Genomic DNA, 19,027 nt, shown 5'->3' on the forward strand with positions numbered 1-19,027 from the left:
TCTATTTAGCCAGCCACAAGAAAAGAACAGAGCCGAGCCCGGGGTCGGCCCTGGGTGTGCAACAAGGAGTCAGCCTCAGCAGAGGTTTTCCTCTATGCCCACACACCTCCATCCTGGCACAAGCGGTTTTCATAGGGAAAATTCCGCCTGAGGCCAAGATTTCGGCAGTCTGTCTTTTCTTCCATTCAGAGTCCATAGGTTAATAAGATTTTATTTTTTGGTGATGAGGAAGAACAATTCAGCGTCCGAGAGTTGTTGAATCCCTTGATGAAATTTACGGGAACGCTGCATTCACATGTATTTGCCTGAGGATTTCCATGATATCCATCTCGGACATGGCCCATCTCCCGGCCGAACTACATCCTTTTACTTGTTTCAACACAAACCAGGTTTCGCCTGCGAGAGTGGGGGGGAGGGGGACGACTCCTAATACAAACGTGTATACTCCAACAAATATTCAGTATCGCATATATCATACTAGAAATGGCGCGAATTATATCTACTACACACAACACGTCCGTGCGCCAGAGTCTGGCAGGGGGAGAAGCTCCCGGTCCCGCCCGTCCCTCAGAGCCACAGCGGGGAGAGATTCTCCCGCTCCCGCCTCCTCAGGGCCGGGGTGGGCGGTGCCGGTGGCCGCGCGTCACTTCCTGCGGCCGGAAGGTTCCAGAGGTTCCACGGGGAGCCGCCATGGCCGTGGCGCGGGAGGAGGTGAGGCCGTTCCCGACTTTTTCCCCGGGCGCAGGCGGGGTCCTGGGCGAGGGGCAGCGCTGTGGCCCCGGCGGGGAGGCGGGCAGCCGCCAGTCCCCGCGGTCGCTGAGCGCTGTGGAGGGCTCCCCTTGCGGCGGTGCGTGTTGAGGGAGCTGTGCCATCCGCCCAGCTTCTGGTGGTTCATGTTGGTTTTTAATGTATGAAGAGTTAAGCAGTGAAAGCTTAAACCTTGTCTGAATTGATGGTCTTGCATGTGTCTTCCAGTGTTGTGCTCTGAGATGGCCGTGGCTGAGCAGGGGAGTTGCACCCTTCCAGCCCGACCCGTTGTGTGAATTAGGATTCTGTGGTTGTGCATACCTACAGGAGTGGACGGGGGTGAGGAAGGGATAATTCCGTGCTTAACTGCTTGTAGTGGGAAACTAAACTACTGGCATGATAAAGCTGAAATTCCAGTATCTAGAATACGTGAAATTGTCATACAAAGCTATGAGCCCTTAGCACAAAGAATGTATGTGATGTATACGTGTGATCCTTTGTTTTTGATCCAGTTGCAGAAAGATTTGGAAGAGGTTAAAGAGCTGCTCACAAATGCCACTAGGAAGAGGGTGCGTGATGTCCTTGTGGCAGAGAAACAAAAGCTGGAGCTGGAAATTAAGAATCAGCCTCCGCCAAAGCCAAAAGATGTGGCAGAGGAAGAAAAGTCATCGCTGGGAGGGTACACAGTGAAGATAAACAATTACGGTAGGATTGTTTTTCTAGAGCTCTAGCATCTCTCTGAAGAGGTGGCAGGATGGCATTACTAGGAGTTAGAGTTGCCACTTAGCATCATGGTGAAGCTTTAATTGTTTATTCCACATCTCCAGTGTTTATTCCACACTGGAGACCCCCCCTTTAAAAGCTGCCACATGTTTACTTGCCATCCAAACCCAGTGTGTATTGATCGTGTTTGTGTGGTAGTGTTTGGTGGGAAGCATTAAGTATTCTTGCTGTATCAGCTGGTATTTTTCCATTGCTTAGTGTTTAGCAGGAACGTAAGTCTTGGCTTCTCTGCTCCCCATGTAGGTGAGAGGAGAGGGAATTGCTCAAGATGCAGGGAGTAAGGGAAGAAGTGGGTCAAGGAATCTGCAGCAGGAGCAAACAGCTGGCTCTGACTCCCCCTGCACAGCCCGGGTTGCTCTCTTTTGACCTGACCTGATACTTGAGTTTTCTCAGAACTTGCAGGGATTAGGGAACAGGGCTACATGGGGGGGGGGAACATCTTTTTGCTCTCAAGTTATTCCTGAATAATTCATGTTTTCCTTTTATCGCTCTGAAAATTGCTTCAGTAAGGAAAAGACCCTAGTTCTAGGGGGCTTTGTGGGGGAAGTTGGAGTGCATGAAGCTTATGGAGGAAAGGTAGAACTTAATCTCTTTTTTTCACTTCCAGGTTGGGATCAGTCAGATAAGTTTGTTAAGATTTACATCTCTTTAAATGGTGTCCAGAAGCTTCCAGCTGAGAACGTGCAGGTGAATTTCACAGAGAGGTGAGTTCATCTTGTAGCACAACAAGAACAGTGAAATGCAGGAGTGTTGGATCAGCCTTTTTTTCTCCACACCCTTTTTTCTTTTTATGAACTTCAGTTGTATTAGCTTTTAGTAGCACTTGAGGGTATCGGGGTGTTTTCATTTTACGAGTGCACCTCACCATGCTTGATGGAGCACAATAGTGTTAGCCCTGGCTATTTGTGCTGATAGAACTGAGGTGTACATTAAGGAAATTTGGGTTTCCAAGTTTGTAGGTAGAAAGGATCCTAAAGATCTTGATTTGTTGTGAGTCTGGATTGGTCCTTTTAATTTCTCTGTTAAAACTGAACATTTTGAGAGGTCTGAAAATAACATAATTCAAGCCTGTTGGTCTGCTTTCCCAAGAAGTACTCTGCTTTCCTAAGAAATACACCCGCTAAAGGGTTTTCAGACAGTGTAATGATTGGAATATTTGTGCCTTTCCTCCCTCCACTTCCTGTGTCCAGGTCATTTGATCTGCTAGTGAAGAATCTGAATGGGAAGAACTACACCATGACCTTCAACAACCTCCTGAAGCCCATCTCTGTGGAAGGCAGCTCTAGAAAGGTCAGTGCACCTTGTCAGAGGTAATTTAGGGCTCTCACAGAGTATCATGTTCATTTCCTGGCTAGTTCAGGAATCTCCATTCTAATGTGCAGTCCCTCCCTTCTGCTGCTAAGTCTTTGCACTGTGAACATGAGTCCTACTAATCTGTGATTGTCATAACTGCAGAATTAGTCTCTGGAATCCTATTTCAAGAGATCATGTCTGGATATTTAATAGCTCACCAACAGGATTTCAGAAATAATTAAGGAGAAAATACCACCAAGTGTTCATTTGCATCCTTATGCTTTTAAATACCTCTGAGAAATTCTTTGCAATTTTAAGAGATTTGTCAGCAGACTGAAAGCTTGGGAAGCTTAAATAGGCTTAATTCCCAAAGCCAAGTGTGGAACTTGCTCTGCCTTAGTAAGGGTTTGTTGCTCCAGAACTGAACACTGGTGTGCTGGTTTAACCTTAGCAGGGTGTTAATTTTATAAGGGAAACCAAAACCAGGACAACTAGTAACATTGTGCTGCTGCTGACTGGTGATATGCATACTCCGCTGCTTGTGGCACCTTTCCAGGCTGAGATATGTCACAAACCTCCTGTGAGTTCTCTGTTGTGCTTGGTGACATCAGATGTGAAGAACTACTGGTTGAATTGGAAATGGGTCTGAAATGAGTACAGAGTGAAATTCAACCAGCTGAAATAAGCAAGAGTGATGCTCCGGTGATTTTTAATACAGTGTGAAAGCGAGCAGTGGTCATGTACTTGTTAAGCCAAGCTAAAGCTGCAGTAGACCCTTGTCTGCTGTGGCATGCTGGAGTTCTTTGTGAAATTTAGGTCAGGGTTGCAAGTCAACAGGATTTGTAGTTTGCAAACATGTTGCAAGATTAAGCAATACCCCAGAACTAGTTTCTTACCCTTGGAGAAATAAATTGGAGGAGCCTCTACCTCAACTTGGTATGCTTGGAGAAGTCTTGTAAATATAGTCACTCTTTGCCAAGCAATCCTGGGTGCTTGAGCAGCCTTTAAATCTCTGGACAGTGTTCCTGCAGCACTTTATGTTCTATACTGGCAGTATAAGTCTGTACTAGTATTCTCTTAACCACATATATAAATTGTCCACGGTGGAATTAATACTTTGTACCCTGAGGCTGAGTACATGGTGTAATTTTTGTATGCTACATAATAATGGATAGCTGAGAGAAATGCTCGGGAATTTGTGAGTATGGAAGAGACTTATGTTGTTACAAGCTAACCTTACTCATTTTGACTGGCATCCCTTCATGAAACATTCTAAATTCATGCCTTGCTGTTGTTCACCATACAGATAAAGACAGACATGATCCTTGTCATGTGTAAGAAGAAGCGGGAGGAAAAATGGGATTGTCTCACTCAAGTGGAAAAAGAAAGCAAAGAGAAAGAGTAAGTGTCTTTTCAACCCTCCGTCTTGTTTTCCATTTCCTGTTGTCTGTGTTGTTTTAGGACTGATGGGAGAGATCTGTACCAACTGTGCAGTTATTCTGAGGATTGATGGGGTGGGGGACAGGCCCTGAGATGTTGGAGGATTATCAGGTTGGGATTTCTTTTGATACTTGTAGGACTGCACTTGGAAGAAATATACTTTGAGTAGCTGCTATTCCTCCCCTGTTGTATTGCTAATGATAAAGGCTTCATCATAGGACATAGGATAGGGAAGACCTGCAGTGAGAATTCTAAGGGGAATCAACCAATGAAAGATTCATTGCAATAACTGCGTTAGTGAGGTGACTGTATTATATAGAAATATATGGGTAGATCCCCTGCAGCAATATTGGTCAAAATAATTATTGTCACCTGTGTATGAAGTGCCTACACAAAAATCCCAGCATACTTTTGGCAAAGCAGGTCTTTGTTTACTTAGACGGTTTTCCAAAGTCTCAAGCCAGTTTGTGCTTCAAGTGCTTGGGAGCAGCAGGCAGCTTAGACATACACAGGTATGAGGGTAGTAAATGACAACAGGAAACACCTGGGGGCAAAAGACTTCATAAAATATATATATACATATCATATAATGATTTAATGTTATTTTACTTGTATGGCCACCTTGAAGAATGAGAATGCTATTAAGAATTTTATCCGTGCCAACAATAATTCATTTTGTGTACGTTTTTAGGGTGATTTGCTAAAACTGATCAGGCATAAGTACCTGAATTTAGGGCAAAATGGCCTTTTTTACTCAAATGGCAGCACAGGAGGTTTAAGAGGAAGTGACTTGACAATTAATGCAGTTTTCTGGAGGAACGGGGTTACTTTGTTAAACCTGTATCTTGTGCAGAGAATTCCCAAAGAGTTACTGTTTGTCAAAGGAACGGCTCCAGAAATGCTGCTCCCAGCCAGGGTTTGTGCAGCCGATGGTTAGCCCCGAGCGTGAGGAAATTGCTCCCTCTGCTGATCTGTTTTCATCTGCTTTTGAGATAGACTGCAATAGGACTACCTACAGGATTTTGGAAAATGGGATAGAGAGGTCATTATTTGTAGTCGGTTCATACAGGCCATGTCCTCCACGGGTGCTGGCTGCTTGTGGCACTGTTAATCACCTGAGAAAATTGCTTTGAAATGTAATGTGTTAAGAAGTTAGTTAACTGCTGGAGATGATGTGAAAAATGGGAAGCAGAAAAAAAGCCTTTTGGGTTGTGAATGTGGTCTCTCCAAAGAGCCTGATGTGGACATTCCTCCATTTTTATTCACCTGTTATGTAACACGTGGCAGGTATTGGCACTTTTCTGTGTCTGTTATATTTCACTTCTGCTTTCTACAGTTAATTTTGGGAGTGCTTCCAGAGTAACATTTACTGCAAAATGTTTCACATCAGAATACTGTCCCCACCCCATGGGACATCTCTAGGTATGTTACTCAGCTTGCACTTGGTTTAAGGGTGTTTCTTAGGATTCTTCCTATTTGGAAGCCAACTGAGACTACCATGATCTAAAGACTTTATCAAAGCAAAAGTCCTGTTACCAGCATGTTTCAAACAAACATAGCAATTAATTTTGTTGGGTATACCTGACTTTCTCATGTATCTGTCTTGCAGGAAGGCTGCCTATGACACCACAGATCCTAGTGAAGGGCTTATGAACATTTTAAAAAAGATGTATGCGGAAGGGGACGATGAGATGAAGCGCACCATCAATAAGGCCTGGGTTGAAAGCAGAGAAAAGCAGTACAAAGGGGACATACCAATGGATATCTGAAAGTACTCTTAAGGGCCGCCTTAAAACTGATCTTCCATGTGAGACACGCTGTGCTGCAAAGATCATTGTTTACATAACCTTCTTCCAAGCAAAGACAGTCATTTTCCATTTCAGGTTGGAGAAAATATTTAAATAAAATAGCTTATAAAGCATTTCTGTCAGTCAAGTGGTTCAGCATTTCCTGAGGAGTGAAGTGTAGGGCATATAGCCTTGCTCTCCTTCAGAAAGCCTCTCAGATGAGTGGGGAGTGCTGTGAGACTGAGAACTGAATGTAAAAGTAAAGGAATCTTAAAACTAGGATGGGTCAAGGCCTCTGTTGCCAGTGGCAGCCAGACCTGTGTGGTTGCTGGGGCTAGTGTCACGCTCACTTCACAGGGGGCAGCTTTCTGATTAAAAATGGGAAAGTGCTGAACTATAAAGCATGTCACAAAGGGAGAACTGCTGAAGAAAGCAGAACATCTAAACATTTGATAGTTAAGCAGAAACAATATGGTGTTAATCCTGTGGTATTCAAATTTAATGATTACTCTCAGAAACTATTCCTGTCTAATTACTATTACTATGAATTTTGGAAAGCAAAGTGCTTGGGCTAACTGCGAGCCCACCTTTGAGATGGCATCAGTCAGGATGCAGTCTGCAGTCATCAGCAGGAGACCAGGGACAGGGAGCTTGCCCTGGCTCCAGCAGTGTAAAGGAGGAAACAAGGGATAAGTTCCACTTTCTCCATCAACTTCAGAAGGGTTTTAAGGTAAGAGAGTAAGTATATTAAGATGGCTTATACACCAAGATATAACTCAGCTGGGTGTGATGGGTTGCTGTCAGTTTCCTGCTAGTGGTATTTGGCCTTTTTATTGCCACCTCTCAGCCCCTGCTGGGGAGGGGGATGTAGCAGTCACTGCCCCCTGTTTCCTGCAGTGCTTTGAAGAAGAGTACAGGGCAAACATGACCTTAGCAGCAAGCCTGTTGTTAATTATGTCCTTCCTGCCTCCTTCTCATGTGTCTCCCAAGGACAGATTTGTTGTTACCTGTGAATTAAGGAAGCCATTACTCTCCTGTTAGGGTCTGGACTAGGGCTTCCTTGCCACCTCGTTCTTGAAGCATGGGACTGAGCGCTGCACTACCAACAGGAGAAATACCAGCACAGTGTACTTTCTAATAGGTCCTTTAGCCACTTTGTCTGCTCGTTAATATACATATATATTGAGTTAGCATAGCAAGAGTATCTGAACTTGAAGCCATGTTTCACTCCCACTCTGTGCTTGCCCTTGTTCACAGCAGAATACCACTTTGTCCTGTTGTGCAGTTTTACTGATGCTTTTACCCAAATTACCATGATGAACTTACCATATGTTGGCAACAAAAAAAAACAATGCTTAAACGAGCCTTGTGCTGTATGTCTTTATTTCTAATATTGCCCATACCACAAACCTCAGCTTAGTTCTGCAACCATCACATACTGATTTTTTCTCACAATCAAGCTGCCTCTCACACACACCAGTTCAGTGCACTTGGGCTGCTGCTTGTCAGCTGATACAGATTGTAATCCAGTGAGTTTAATGAATCAGCACAACTTCCCATCCTTCCCTTATTCGTTTGACATTGATGCTGGGCTCTGAGGCAGGACAGTCTTGCTTTAATTACCCACACAAATGAGCCTGGTTTGTTTCTTCTGCCAGAATGCACATCCACGTGGAGATTATTACCACATGGCTCTCTGTACACCGGACATCTGAGCATGGTCAGCAAAGTGGCGGAAAACAATTCTGCTGAGCCTCCAACGCCGCTTAACCCCTCGAGGGCGGGATGTCAGGACACAGCGGTTCCGGATCCTCACAGGGCAGCTGTCCCGGGGCAGGGCAGCGATCTCTTTATCGGCCACTTCCTGAAACAAGACCGGAGCACAAATGTTTACCTGTGTTCCCTGGGATTCAGAGGGGCCTTACTGCCAGACCTCACAATCCAGACATTAGAGTAGGTACCATCACAAGTTTCTCTCCCACCTCATTAATAAGCTTTGCTATTTAATTGGGAGCTTTCACCTCACTCAGCCCACCCTTTCTGGGCATTCCAACAGTGAATAAAACAGCTGATCCACGTGGAGACCCCCAAATTAATCCTATTACACAGATAAAACAGTGTCAAGCCACTAATTTTAACCAGTCAAAGCAGCTTGTCTCTGTTCTTGTTCCTGGGTGGGCTAGCCCTCTAAGAGACCCGAGATTTAATCTTATTACAGACCGAATAACCTCAAGACAGGAATTACAGTTAGTCAAAACACACTTGGCATTCTCCTTGTGGCAGGGTAGGCTAGTCCCTTCAGATGAGCTGGATTTAAATATATGTTGTTTATGAACTGCCTGCTGAGGTAGCATGCTTTGCTGTCAGTAGAAGGGATCTCATATAGGATTCTTTGGAAGGTGTTACAGGATCTTTTGGGGCTTTTTTCTGTATTGGTTTTGCCTCATAAGGACATCCAGCACCAGTCAGACTTGCCCAGGAATGGTAAAATCAATATATAAAAGCAAATTCATACACTTTCTCGCCCAGGATGTGTAACTATCATGGCCAGATCAAATATAGGAATAATCTGATACATCCAAATATTTGTGGTGCTTAGTAAGGCAGGCTGAGAGCAGGGCAGTCAATTTTTAAGAACAGTTTTAACACCCAGATATGATGCAGGTTTCATATGGTTGTAGATCAGGCAAGTAAAATCAAATACTTCTAATTGCACAGATTGGTGGCTTGGGCTAGATCAGGCATTCAGATTTCTAAATAAAAAATATAGAGTTTATTATTCTGAATTATTGGAAGAAAATAGGTTTGACAATGTATGTTAGGAGCAGTATATGCATGTGACTTCACTGTATTTAGTGTTATATATGCTGCTTCCACAAGCACTTGTTTCAAAAAACCCCAAACCCAATGTCCACAACCTCCAGTCAGGTGAACATGCTGTTGTTGTAAACACCCCCAAAAGGCTGAAGTCACTATGGGATAGAGCATGATTCTGTGCTTGAAAGCTGGGGAAACACAACATCTGTGACCTGGGACAACTGTTTGGATCTATAAAGTGACAGCTGTGGCTCTGAGCACACCACAGCAGCAAGAGGCACGTGTGTGAGTACAGGCAGCTGGCAGTACCTGCAGCTCCTTGGGAAGGATGGAGTTCTTCCGGATGGCGTTGATCCGCAGCCTCTCATCTGCATACTCATATGCCATCTTCCTTCTCTTGACATCCCGCAGCATCCTCCAGTCCACATAGTAGCTCCGCACCTGCCTTGGGCAGGATGAGGGAAGAACCTGATAAAAAAAATAAAATTTGTGATACCTGCCTGTTGCACGTAGTTTGCCGTAGTCAAGTATGCATTGTTAGTTCCATAAAGCATGGACTATCCAGAGTTGGAAGGGACCGACAAATACCGAGTTCAATGCCTGGCCCCAACAATGCCACCATGTCACTGAGTGTTGCCCAAACATCCTTTGAGCTTTGGCAGCCTTGGGGCCGTCACCATTCCCTGGAGAGCCTGTTCCAGTGCTCGGGAAAAACCTTTTGCTAATCTCCAGCCTAACCCTCCCCTGGCACGGCTCCAGCCGTTCCCTCGGGTCCTGTGTCCCCGGTATCGTTTTACTCCTGGAGCACACCTTACACTTCTTTCACCTCACCGCTGTCCACATCCTCCTCGCGAGGGGCAGCGCCGATCTTTCCTCTCTCTGGCGACTTACAGTGATGCCTTGAGAGCTTTAGCTTCCATGGTTTCCAGATTCTGTGCTGAACTAGTATATTACTCTGAACTTCATACAAAGCGTTAGCAAGTTCTCTTCACAGAGACACACAAAAAGCCCCAAGCTACACCGAGCCCTACATAACACCGGACTCCCACGACGTCCCCGCGCCGCGGGGGCAGGGCCGAGCCCGCGGCGCTCAAACACAACCCGCAACCTCCTCTGCCCGCTCGCCGGCGCCTCGGCCGGGCGGACAGGGCTCCGGAGAGACGCGGGGAAGCAGGGTGAGAGGAACGGAGGGGAGGGAATCGCTCTGACCTGCCGAGCCGCCCTCAGCGCCCAGCACAGCGCGGCCGCCGCCATCTTGCGCTGCGCCGCGCGTGCGCGCGGTCAGGGGGAGTGGCGCGGTCAGGGGAGTGCCGCCCTCAGGCCGGTCACCGCCGCTGCTCCGCCGCATTCCCGGTGTGCCCGGGCTTTGTGCCCCACCCCTGCGGCTGGAAGCGGGGTTAGAGGCTCCCTTAGGCAAGTATGGGAATAAATTACACGGACTCCATTTTCTTCTTGGTGCAAAAAAAAGCCATTATTTATTCACATAACTCCTTTTTATACAGTTTTACAGATTTTGTGTGTGACTCCAATTGGTCAGTAGTAGTTTTTTTGCCAATTATTGGTTAGTAACAAGTTGTTATTCCATATTAATTGATCACTACAGTGTGTATGTGCAGAGAGAGTTGTTTGTGAGAGATAGTTTTCATTTTTCTATCTAACAGTGTAAAACAGTTTATACAGGTGCTGGTTGTTTTTCACCCAGGAATAGTTTGTTATGTTAAGGAACTGCTCACACCAGGATTGCTTTCACATGGAAGCCTGCAAAGTGCTAGTTTGACAAGGCCAGCCACTGATGTCAGGAGAGCAGGCTTGATTTTGAGAGGCCTTTTTTTATAATTTTTCCACTTTACTGCAACAGGCAGGTACATGGGGAGATCCAGCTCGGCTGGTGGAGACCCCGAGGAGATACAGGTGGGCAGTGAAAATGACATGATCACCTTACTGGACCTGAAGACATGGAATATGTCACCGACATCTGGGCAGAGAAACAGCCTCAGAGGAGCAAGAAGGCAAGCACCAGAGCTGTAACAGGAGAGCTGTAGCAGCAGCACTGGAAAGAGCTGAGTTTGGAATTCAAATTCCTTCATCAAATTTACTTGTTTTGGTAAAACTTCTGCTTTGCACACATTTTTAGTGAGGCAACCATGTAATTTTACTAATGTGGCTGAGCAGGTCTCCAGCTCAGCTTAAGACTGAGTCCTGTTGTGGACAGACTCTGTGGCAAGGGACCAGTTACTGTTAGTACAGAGAACAGTCAAGCACAGCCAAAACTCAAACCTCATAACCACCTGCATGTGTAATTCATGCCTTGCCTTTAAAATGCTGTAAACCATATGCAAGCATTTCTTTGGGTGATTGTTGTAGCATTTCCCAACAGGACAGGGGGCTCATACACATTTCAGACAGATAATAATGGCTGAGTATTTGTTAAAAAGGAAAACCACATTTATTTGGATAATAACATAAATTGTTTGGGAGATTTGATTTCCCACATGTTTCTTAATTTATTTGCTTGCTGTCCTTTGGTGGCAGGGAGTCTCCATTGGAAGGGTGCTTGCAGCTGAATCTGCAGCTAGATTGGGAAACTTGAACCACTGTCTTAATAAAAATTTATAATCCAGCAATCCATCTGTGACTGTGAGTACAGAAGCAGTTTCTACTGACAAATAGTCTTGTATATGTGCAATGTGCATTTCTTCACAAAAATTACCTGGATGAATATTTGGGGTGCTCAACTCAGGATCTTAACCAACATATTTAAGCATATAAATTAAACTAGACATAACAGGAGATGCCTTGGGGGAATTTGTAGGACTGTCTGAAGTTCTCACATGAGGGGATCAGTCAAACAGTGATGGAGCTCAGTCAATCCCCTACTTTCAAGCTGGTTCATTGTCTCAAGCCAGCCCATGTTCTCACTGGTGCAGATATCTGGGCAGCTCCTGGAGCACACAGGGAGTTCAGTAGTGAAAAGCAGAGCAGCACAGTCTGTACTCAGCTGCAGTGCAATTAGACCTAAGGAACAAACTCCATTTTCAGATCACACAAGAAAATAATTTGCTTGGTTTTTCTTGCCACAGGTGAGCATCTCATACTGCTAACAAGCTGAGCTGTAATTATTCAAATTCCCAATTCCTATCATGTGCTGGTCTAGGGTGGTACAAACAAGCCTCAGCATCTTTCTTTAAAACAAAAAGTAATGTATTTTCATCTCACAGAAGAGCTGAGATTAGTACATGCAGGTGGAAAATCACAACTTTTACCATAGCTAATGTGTGGTAAATCACAGTGCAGCTAAGCTGGTGTGTGGTAAGTTACACAGTGGCTGTTATGCATTTGTACCCTGGAATTTAGAGCCTCCAGCAGGGTAAGAAATGTTGTTCCAATAACTTGAGAGGTATCTGCAAGACCTTCACTGATCAGGCTGCTAAGATGTATTTAATAGTTCAGTGAATTAAAAAATCCTAATAAACCAAACAAAAAAAAAAAAAAGTTGTTCTCTGTAAAGGTCATGGGTTGGTTGTATGTCTGTCCTCAAATGGCCACATTACTGCAGGCTGTTGTCTTGTGATGTAAAATTATGACTCCCGAAATCTGCTGTTGTGTTTCCATCTGAAAATTGGGCAGGGAAAAAATTGTAACAGTGACATTTGAAAGTGACAGCTCCATTTCTGACTAGGTACTTTGGGGGTTTTTTGGTTAATTCCCAAAACAACTTGGGCAAGATGTCATTGTGATCTTCAGAAAGCAAAAGCCACTAACACCATATTCTGCCTGAGCTCTGTCTCTGCCTGGGCAGTGGCTGTGCTTTTGTTGCTCCCAAAGAAAGAGCCCTGCTCTTGTAGCTGTGAGGAGGAGACCTAAAACCCCAGTTGAAATACCTCATAATTGTGCAGCCCCCCACTTGCTAATTCAGGCCCATCCTTTACAAGAAATAAAGCATGAGAGGTGGAAGAAATCAGCAGGAGCCATGAGGGGAAGGAGTAAGAGTAGCCCTGTTTGGACACCCATGTTTTTCACTCAGCTGTTGCACAGAAACCAGCAGCCCACATCACCCAGTGCAGGACAGAGGATGAGTGACCCTGCCAGAGCTCAGCCACTTTGGCTCTGATGTGCAGATATGGTTGCCGGTGCACAAAGGATGCAGGACATGGAAGCAGTTAGCACACCTATTTTATCTTCCTTGCACTGTACCAGCAGTACAAAATGATTTGGCTCCACAAATATGCAATGATGACTTGCTTAAGTAGCAGTAATTTACACTGCATGGTCAAAATACAGTTTACAGTTACAGATAAAACTTCTTTTAGATCTACCTGTTTGGGCTGGAGAGAATAAAACAAGCAAGCTTTTGGATACATAAAATTCCTTTTAGGTCTTCAGACATAGAATCATTTCCCAAATTTCATTTGTTTTTCCAAATGTATTTGATAGCCTAATAAAACACACTATCTGTGGCTCTAAAACTTGCACTGTGTGTGTCTTTAGACCATTGTGATTACTACAGCACTATGCTAAACCTTCTAATAGTTATGACTTTTTCTTACAGAAATTGACAGTCCAACTGTCAACAACAAGCATCATCACAGATTCTAATTACCTGTAGGTACTACAAACAGATCATGTTGTAAATACTAATAAGGATTAGGGTAAACAAAGCCCTTGCAGCAGTGTCTCTTATGTGTTTGTGTAGCCTTATTTTAATTGGTTGATTTGTTTATCCTTCATCATGCAATAGGGAAATATTCAGCTCCTTGAGATGAAGAAACTGAAGTGTAGAGAGGTTAACAGCATGCAGGCCATCTTTTTTTTTTTTTTTTTTTTTTTTTAGCAAATGAGTAATCATGGTTCCTCAGTTATTCTTGTGTTGCCAGTCCCAGTTAAGGATGTGTAGTGATCTTCCTAATGTGTTCCCAGTTTATGACAACACTGTAAATCTGGGCACTGGAATCCGCTGAAGGTGGTGGCAGGCATGGACAAGACTCATCTCTAGGTCAGGGACTTACTGGAGGAAGATGAATAAATGTGTACCTGGGTCACCCTGGCCTCTTAACAAAAGAGCTTTGGTTGTTTTCTCACTTTCTGGACAGATGACATGTATGTGTGCTTTGGAGGCTTGTGACCATGACAAAACAGGAAAGTTACAGTATTGTGCTTTGTAAGGGCTTTTCTGTCCAGGTCAGGACTGGCTGTACTGTTTCCCAGTAAAACATCTATTAGAATTAAAACCAGACTTTTTTAACCACCTTAGACCTTTCAGATTTGTGGATCCAATCAATGTGTGATCAGAAATAGGACTTGAAAAAGAAAGAAACTAGCAAGGCCCTTGAGGGGAAGCAGTGTCACAGGTCACAGCAGAGCCTGACTATGAAAGCTTGTGCTCTTTGCTCTTCACTGTCTCTGCAGGAATTGACAGCCTGCATCACCTGACCAAGTGACAGAAGCCACAGCCACCATCTCCTGGGACAGGGCCCAGACTCTCATAGGTACATGGTGAACTACACCTCTGTTGGTGGTGACACAGAGGAGATGGAAGTGGGGAACAACGAGCCTACCATGACTCTGACAGAACTGAAACCTGTCATTGAATGCCATCTTCCTCTGGGCAGAGACAGGAACCTGACAGAGCAGAATGATCAGCTCTGAGGCAGTGGCAGGTATTCCAAAGAATTGTTGTGCTTCTACATGGCACTGTGTTGAGGAGGTGTTCTCAATTCTGGTCTGTTGCAGATCATATGTTAGACACAAGTTCAGCAACTGTCACTGGTAAGAATAGCATTCATTAATGAATCAAGGGAGGAAACATCCTTATTTTAATAATGGAAAAGTAGGAAATGGTTTAAGCCTGGATAGTATCTTAACTATCAGCAATTCCATTTGTATAATCAAGGTTTTTGCTTGCAGAAGTTGGCTGCTTACCTAGGCTGCAGCAGAGGGCATTGCTGAAATGAGGGAGAGGTGGGGCGGAATACAGGTCTTACTATCCAGATTACTTTGAAATCAGATGTGGTGTGCTTCATCTGTGTCTGGGCTTGGAAAAGAAGCAAGCAGGTCAAGAGGGTAGGCAAAAACACTGTCATGAGTGACCCATGGGAGTGCAATAGTGTGATTTTGCAGCTGGAGTGTGATTCTGCAGCTGCGGAAGGACAGTTGTTTCACATGATGAAGTAGCTATGAGTATGTTCTTCTTTGGCTACTTCTTCTACTGAGGACTTCCTTTCTCAGTCATAATGTGGAGAAGTGTTACACCGTGCTAGGACCTCACAGCTCAAGAAGAGATATTTGCAAGAGAGATTGATAAAGGGGAGCAGGTTGTTGGTGCTGCCTCAGGCATCTTTTTCTTTGCCAAACTGTATCCACATTATCCATGAATCCAAATCACTGGTCTAATGCATCTCTCTTAAGGTTCATAAAAACTTAATTTTTCACATAGTCTCCATTTTCAGCTGAACATTCTTCTCCACAATCATTTTTCCTTCTATGTCTACTTGATATTTTCTTCCTGATAACTTTGTCTGGCTGTGCCTCAGTGGAAGCAACCCCAGTCCGGGACACATCCTTCGATGTTCGAATTTTTTGCAGTCAGCTGCCCGCTCAGGGCCACAGGACCCTGAGCACAAACTCCGTTTCTTTTCCCTGGGAAAGAAAATGCACCAGTCCAGGACCCTGATGCCAGTTTGTAGGGCTCCCCAGGGACTGTCAGGGCAGCAAAAGATTCTGATGGGGGCAGCCCCGGTCCGGGACATATCCTTCGAGGTTCGGACTTTTTGCAGTCAGCTGCCCACTCTGGGCAACAGGACCCTGAGCACAAAGATCGGCTCTTTTCCCTGGGAAAGAAAACTCAGCAGTCCAGGTTCCTGATGTCAGTTTGTAGGGCTCCCCTGGGACTGTCAGAGCAGCACAAGTAGGAGGTGGGGGCAGCTCCTGTCTGGAATTTATCCTTCAATGTTTGGATTTTTTGCAGTCAGCTGCCCGCTCAGGGCCACAGGACCCTGAGCACAAACATCAGCTCTTTTCCCTGGGAAAGAAAACTCACCAGTCCAGGTTCCTGATGTCAGTTTGTAGGGCTCCCCTGGGACTGTCAGGGCAGCACAAGTATGAGGTGGGGGCAGCTCCTGTCTGAGACTTATCCTTCGATGTTCCGATTTTTTGCAGTCAGCTGCCCGCTCAGGGCCACAGGACCCTGAGCACAAACATCAGCTCCTTTCCCTGGGAAAGAAAACTCACCAGTCCAGGTTCCTGATGTCAGTTTGTAGGGTGTTGCCTTTATGAAAGACAACGGTGACCTAGTTAAAAGAAGGCAGCACGGCAGCCCGGCCTCGCCCGGGCCACTCGGACTAACGACACACGCTGACACCAATGTGGTGGACGGTCGAAAGCCTTTATTATCTTATCTCATGGGTTTAAATAGTCTTAGGGGACTTTGCTACGTCAGAGGGGGGTTTGGTAGGGTCTCTAGGTTAGTCGGGAGTGGAAACTACAGGGTTAGGTGTGGTAACATGCTCTGGAGTTAATAAAAAACGTGAATCAGGGAGAAGGGGGAAGGGTCTCTCTTTCCGTCACATCCCGAGATCGTCCGTTCGCCTGTCCCTATATACCACAGTAGGGTTCCCCGGGGACTGTCAGAGCAGCACAAGTAGGAGGTGGGGGCAGCTCCTGTCTGGGACTTATCTTTCGATGTTCGGATTTTTTGCAATCAGCAGCCGGCTCAGAGCCACAGGGCCCTGAGCAGAAACATCGGCTGTTTTCCCGGGGAAAGAAAACTCACCAGTCCAGGTTCCTGATGTCAGTTTGTAGGGCTCCTCTGGGACTGTCAGGGCAGCACAAGTATGAGGTGGGGGCAACTCCGGTGTCGGACTTATCCTTCGATGTTCTGATTTTTGCAGTTGACTTCGCTGTGCACTAAATGTCAGGGTGAGCTGTGCACTCTTCTACAACGAGAAGGGCAGCAGAAAACAGAGAGCACGCACGTCTGACAGCAGTTTGAAACTTGCCTAGGAAAGAGTAGTGTTTTTGGAGTGTTCAGCAAATCCATGTTTCTGGGCAAGGGCGGGATGCGTGCACTGTGCTGGCAAGCTTTCTCCCTGCGAGACACGCTGGAAAAGCTTTTCGCTATAATGCAGTCCGCTAGAGACGCAGACTTCGGCTCTCCGCAGCTGTCCGCAGGAAAGCGGCGGTTGCCGGCTTCTTTCTGCCGAAACCGCGCTTTGCAGCCTAAAAGTGCGGTTCACGTCAGCGGTGCACCTAGTAGCCGCTTCTTCGCCTCCGGCAGCCGGGGAGAGCGGTTGGCTTCTGAGAGGCGAAGAACGAAACCGGCTTGTGTGCGCAGCCTTGGCACTGCTAGAAGACGGTGGCTGCAGCTGCCAGCCCTTTCAATTCACCGCTGGCATGCTTCTGGCAGGTGCTCCAGGACGACTTTCCTGCGTTTTGACTTGGTCCTGATGCAGACGAATCTGGAGAATTCTTTTTCAGACCCTGAGTTTACGAGTTGCAGAGATCTCGATGGCAGCTGCAGAGAAGAAGGGCTGTGCTGAATTGCTCGGGAAGCAAGGACATAGACAGCGCCTTGTGTTTGGGAGTTAGCAGCTGCTGGTGTTTTGCAGTTGACTTCGCTGTGCACTGAATGTCAGGGTGAGCTGTGCACTCTTCTACAACGAGCAGGGCAGCAGAAAACAGAGAGCACGCACGTCTGACAGCAGTTTGAAACTTGCCTAGGAAAGAGCAGTGTTTTTGGAGTGTTCAGCAAATCCATGTTTCTGGGAAAGGGCGGCATGCGTGCACTGTGCTGGCAAGCTCTCTCCCTGCGAGAAACACGGGAAAAGCTTTTCGCTATGATGCAGTCCGCTAGAGACGCGGACTCCGGCTCTCGGCAGCTGTCCGCAGGGAAGCGGCGGTTGCCGGCGTCTTTCTGCCGAAGCCGCGCTTTGCAGCCTACAAGTGCGCTTCACGTCAGCGGTGCACCTAGTAGCCGCTTCTTCGCCTCCGGCAGCCGGGGATAGCGGTTGGCTTCTGAGAGGCGAAGAACGAAACTGGCTTGTGTTCGCAGCCTTGGCACTGCTAGAAGACGGTGGCTGCAGCTGCCAGCCCTTTCAATTCACCACTGGCATGCTTCTGGCAGGTGCTCCAGGACGACTTTCCTGCGTTTTGACTTGGTCCTGATGCAGACGAATCTGGAGAATTCTTGTTCGTGCCCTGAGCTTCCGAGATGCAGAGAAGAAGGGCTGTGCTGAGTTGCTCGGGAAGCAAGGACATAGACAGCACCTTGTGTTTGGGAGTCAGCAGCTACTGGTGTTTTGCAGTTGACTTCGATGTGCACTGAATGCCAGGGTGAGCTGTGCACTCTTCTACAACGAGAAGGGCAGCAGAAAACAGAGAGCACAGATGTCTGACAGCAGTTTGGAGCTTGCCTAGGAAAGAGTAGTGTTTTTGGAGTGTTCAGCAAATATATGTTTCTGGGCAAGGGCGGGATGCGTGCACTGTGCTGGCAAGCTTTCTCCCTGCGAGACACGCTGGAAAAGCTTTTCGCTATGATGCAGTCCGCTAGAGATGCGGACTCCGGCTATCGGCAGCTGTCCGCAGGGAAGCGGCGGTTGCCGGTGTCTTTCTGCCGAAGCCGCGCTTTGCAGCCTACAAGTGCGGTTCACGTCAGCGGTGCACCTAGTAGCCGCTTCTTCGCCTCCGGCAGCCGGGGATAGCGGTTGGCTTCTTAGAGGCGAAGAACGAAACCGGCTTGTGTGCGCTGCCTTGGCACTGCTAGAGGACGGTGGCTGCAGCTGCCAGCCCTTTCAGTTCACCTCTGGGATGCTTCTGGCAGGGGCTCCAGAACGACTTTCCTGGGTTTTGACTTGGTCCTGATGCAGACGAATCTGGAGAATTCTTGTTCGTGCCCTGAGCTTCCGAGATGCAGAGATCTCGATGGCAGCTGCAGAGAAGAAGGGCTGTGCTGAATTGCTCGGGAAGCAAGGACATAGACAGCGCCTTGTGTTTGGGAGTCAGCAGCTACTGGTGTTTTGCAGTTGACTTCGATGTGCACTGAATGCCAGGGTGAGCTGTGCGCTCTTCTACAACGAGAAGGGCAGCAGAAAACAGAGAGCACAGATGTCTGACAGCAGTTTGGAGCTTGCCTAGGAAAGAGTAGTGTTTTTGGAGTGTTCAGCAAA

The 19,027-nt window shown here is 46.4% G+C and overlaps 2 protein-coding genes and 1 long non-coding RNA gene across 4 annotated transcripts; 2 read left to right on the forward strand and 1 right to left on the reverse strand.

Moving 5' to 3' along the window:
• Positions 1-468: 468 nt before the first annotated feature.
• Positions 469-6,184, forward strand: CACYBP (calcyclin binding protein). Of its 2 annotated transcripts, NM_001245743.1 has the most exon segments (7): positions 658-711; positions 1,260-1,452; positions 2,138-2,234; positions 2,721-2,820; positions 4,130-4,144; positions 4,147-4,224; positions 5,873-6,184. In NM_001245743.1, coding segments are annotated over 6 exon segments (471 nt in total). In that variant the 5' UTR covers positions 658-660; the 3' UTR covers positions 4,162-4,224; positions 5,873-6,184.
• A 1,227-nt stretch (positions 6,185-7,411) lies between these two features.
• Positions 7,412-10,144, reverse strand: MRPS14 (mitochondrial ribosomal protein S14). The gene is given in 3 exon segments (NM_001245759.2): positions 7,412-7,914; positions 9,177-9,335; positions 10,077-10,144. Coding segments are annotated over 3 exon segments (387 nt in total). The 5' UTR covers positions 10,122-10,144; the 3' UTR covers positions 7,412-7,731.
• Positions 10,145-10,160: 16 nt separating this feature from the next.
• LOC140684620 (uncharacterized) lies at positions 10,161-12,359 on the forward strand. Its single transcript, XR_012057140.1, has 2 exons — positions 10,161-10,284; positions 10,730-12,359. It is a non-coding gene; the product is annotated as an uncharacterized lncRNA (long non-coding RNA).
• The last annotated feature ends 6,668 nt before the right edge of the window (positions 12,360-19,027 follow it).

The sequence above is a fragment of the Taeniopygia guttata genome, chromosome 8 (assembly GCF_048771995.1).
Source record: "Taeniopygia guttata chromosome 8, bTaeGut7.mat, whole genome shotgun sequence".
Taxonomy (NCBI): Eukaryota; Metazoa; Chordata; class Aves; order Passeriformes; family Estrildidae; genus Taeniopygia; species Taeniopygia guttata.

What these genes read in the sequence shown, in the direction of transcription:
- CACYBP (XM_041717700.2), top strand. Translation starts at nt 484, where the DNA reads ATGGCGCGAATTATATCTACTACACACAACACGTCCGTGCGCCAGAGT. An exon ending in TGGCCGTGGCGCGGGAGGAG is followed by an intron (nt 712 to 1,259) that starts GTGAGGCCGTTC and finishes TTTTTGATCCAG; the next exon opens with TTGCAGAAAGATTTGGAAGA. An exon ending in AAAGAAAGCAAAGAGAAAGA is followed by an intron (nt 4,225 to 5,872) that starts GTAAGTGTCTTT and finishes TCTGTCTTGCAG; the next exon opens with GAAGGCTGCCTATGACACCA.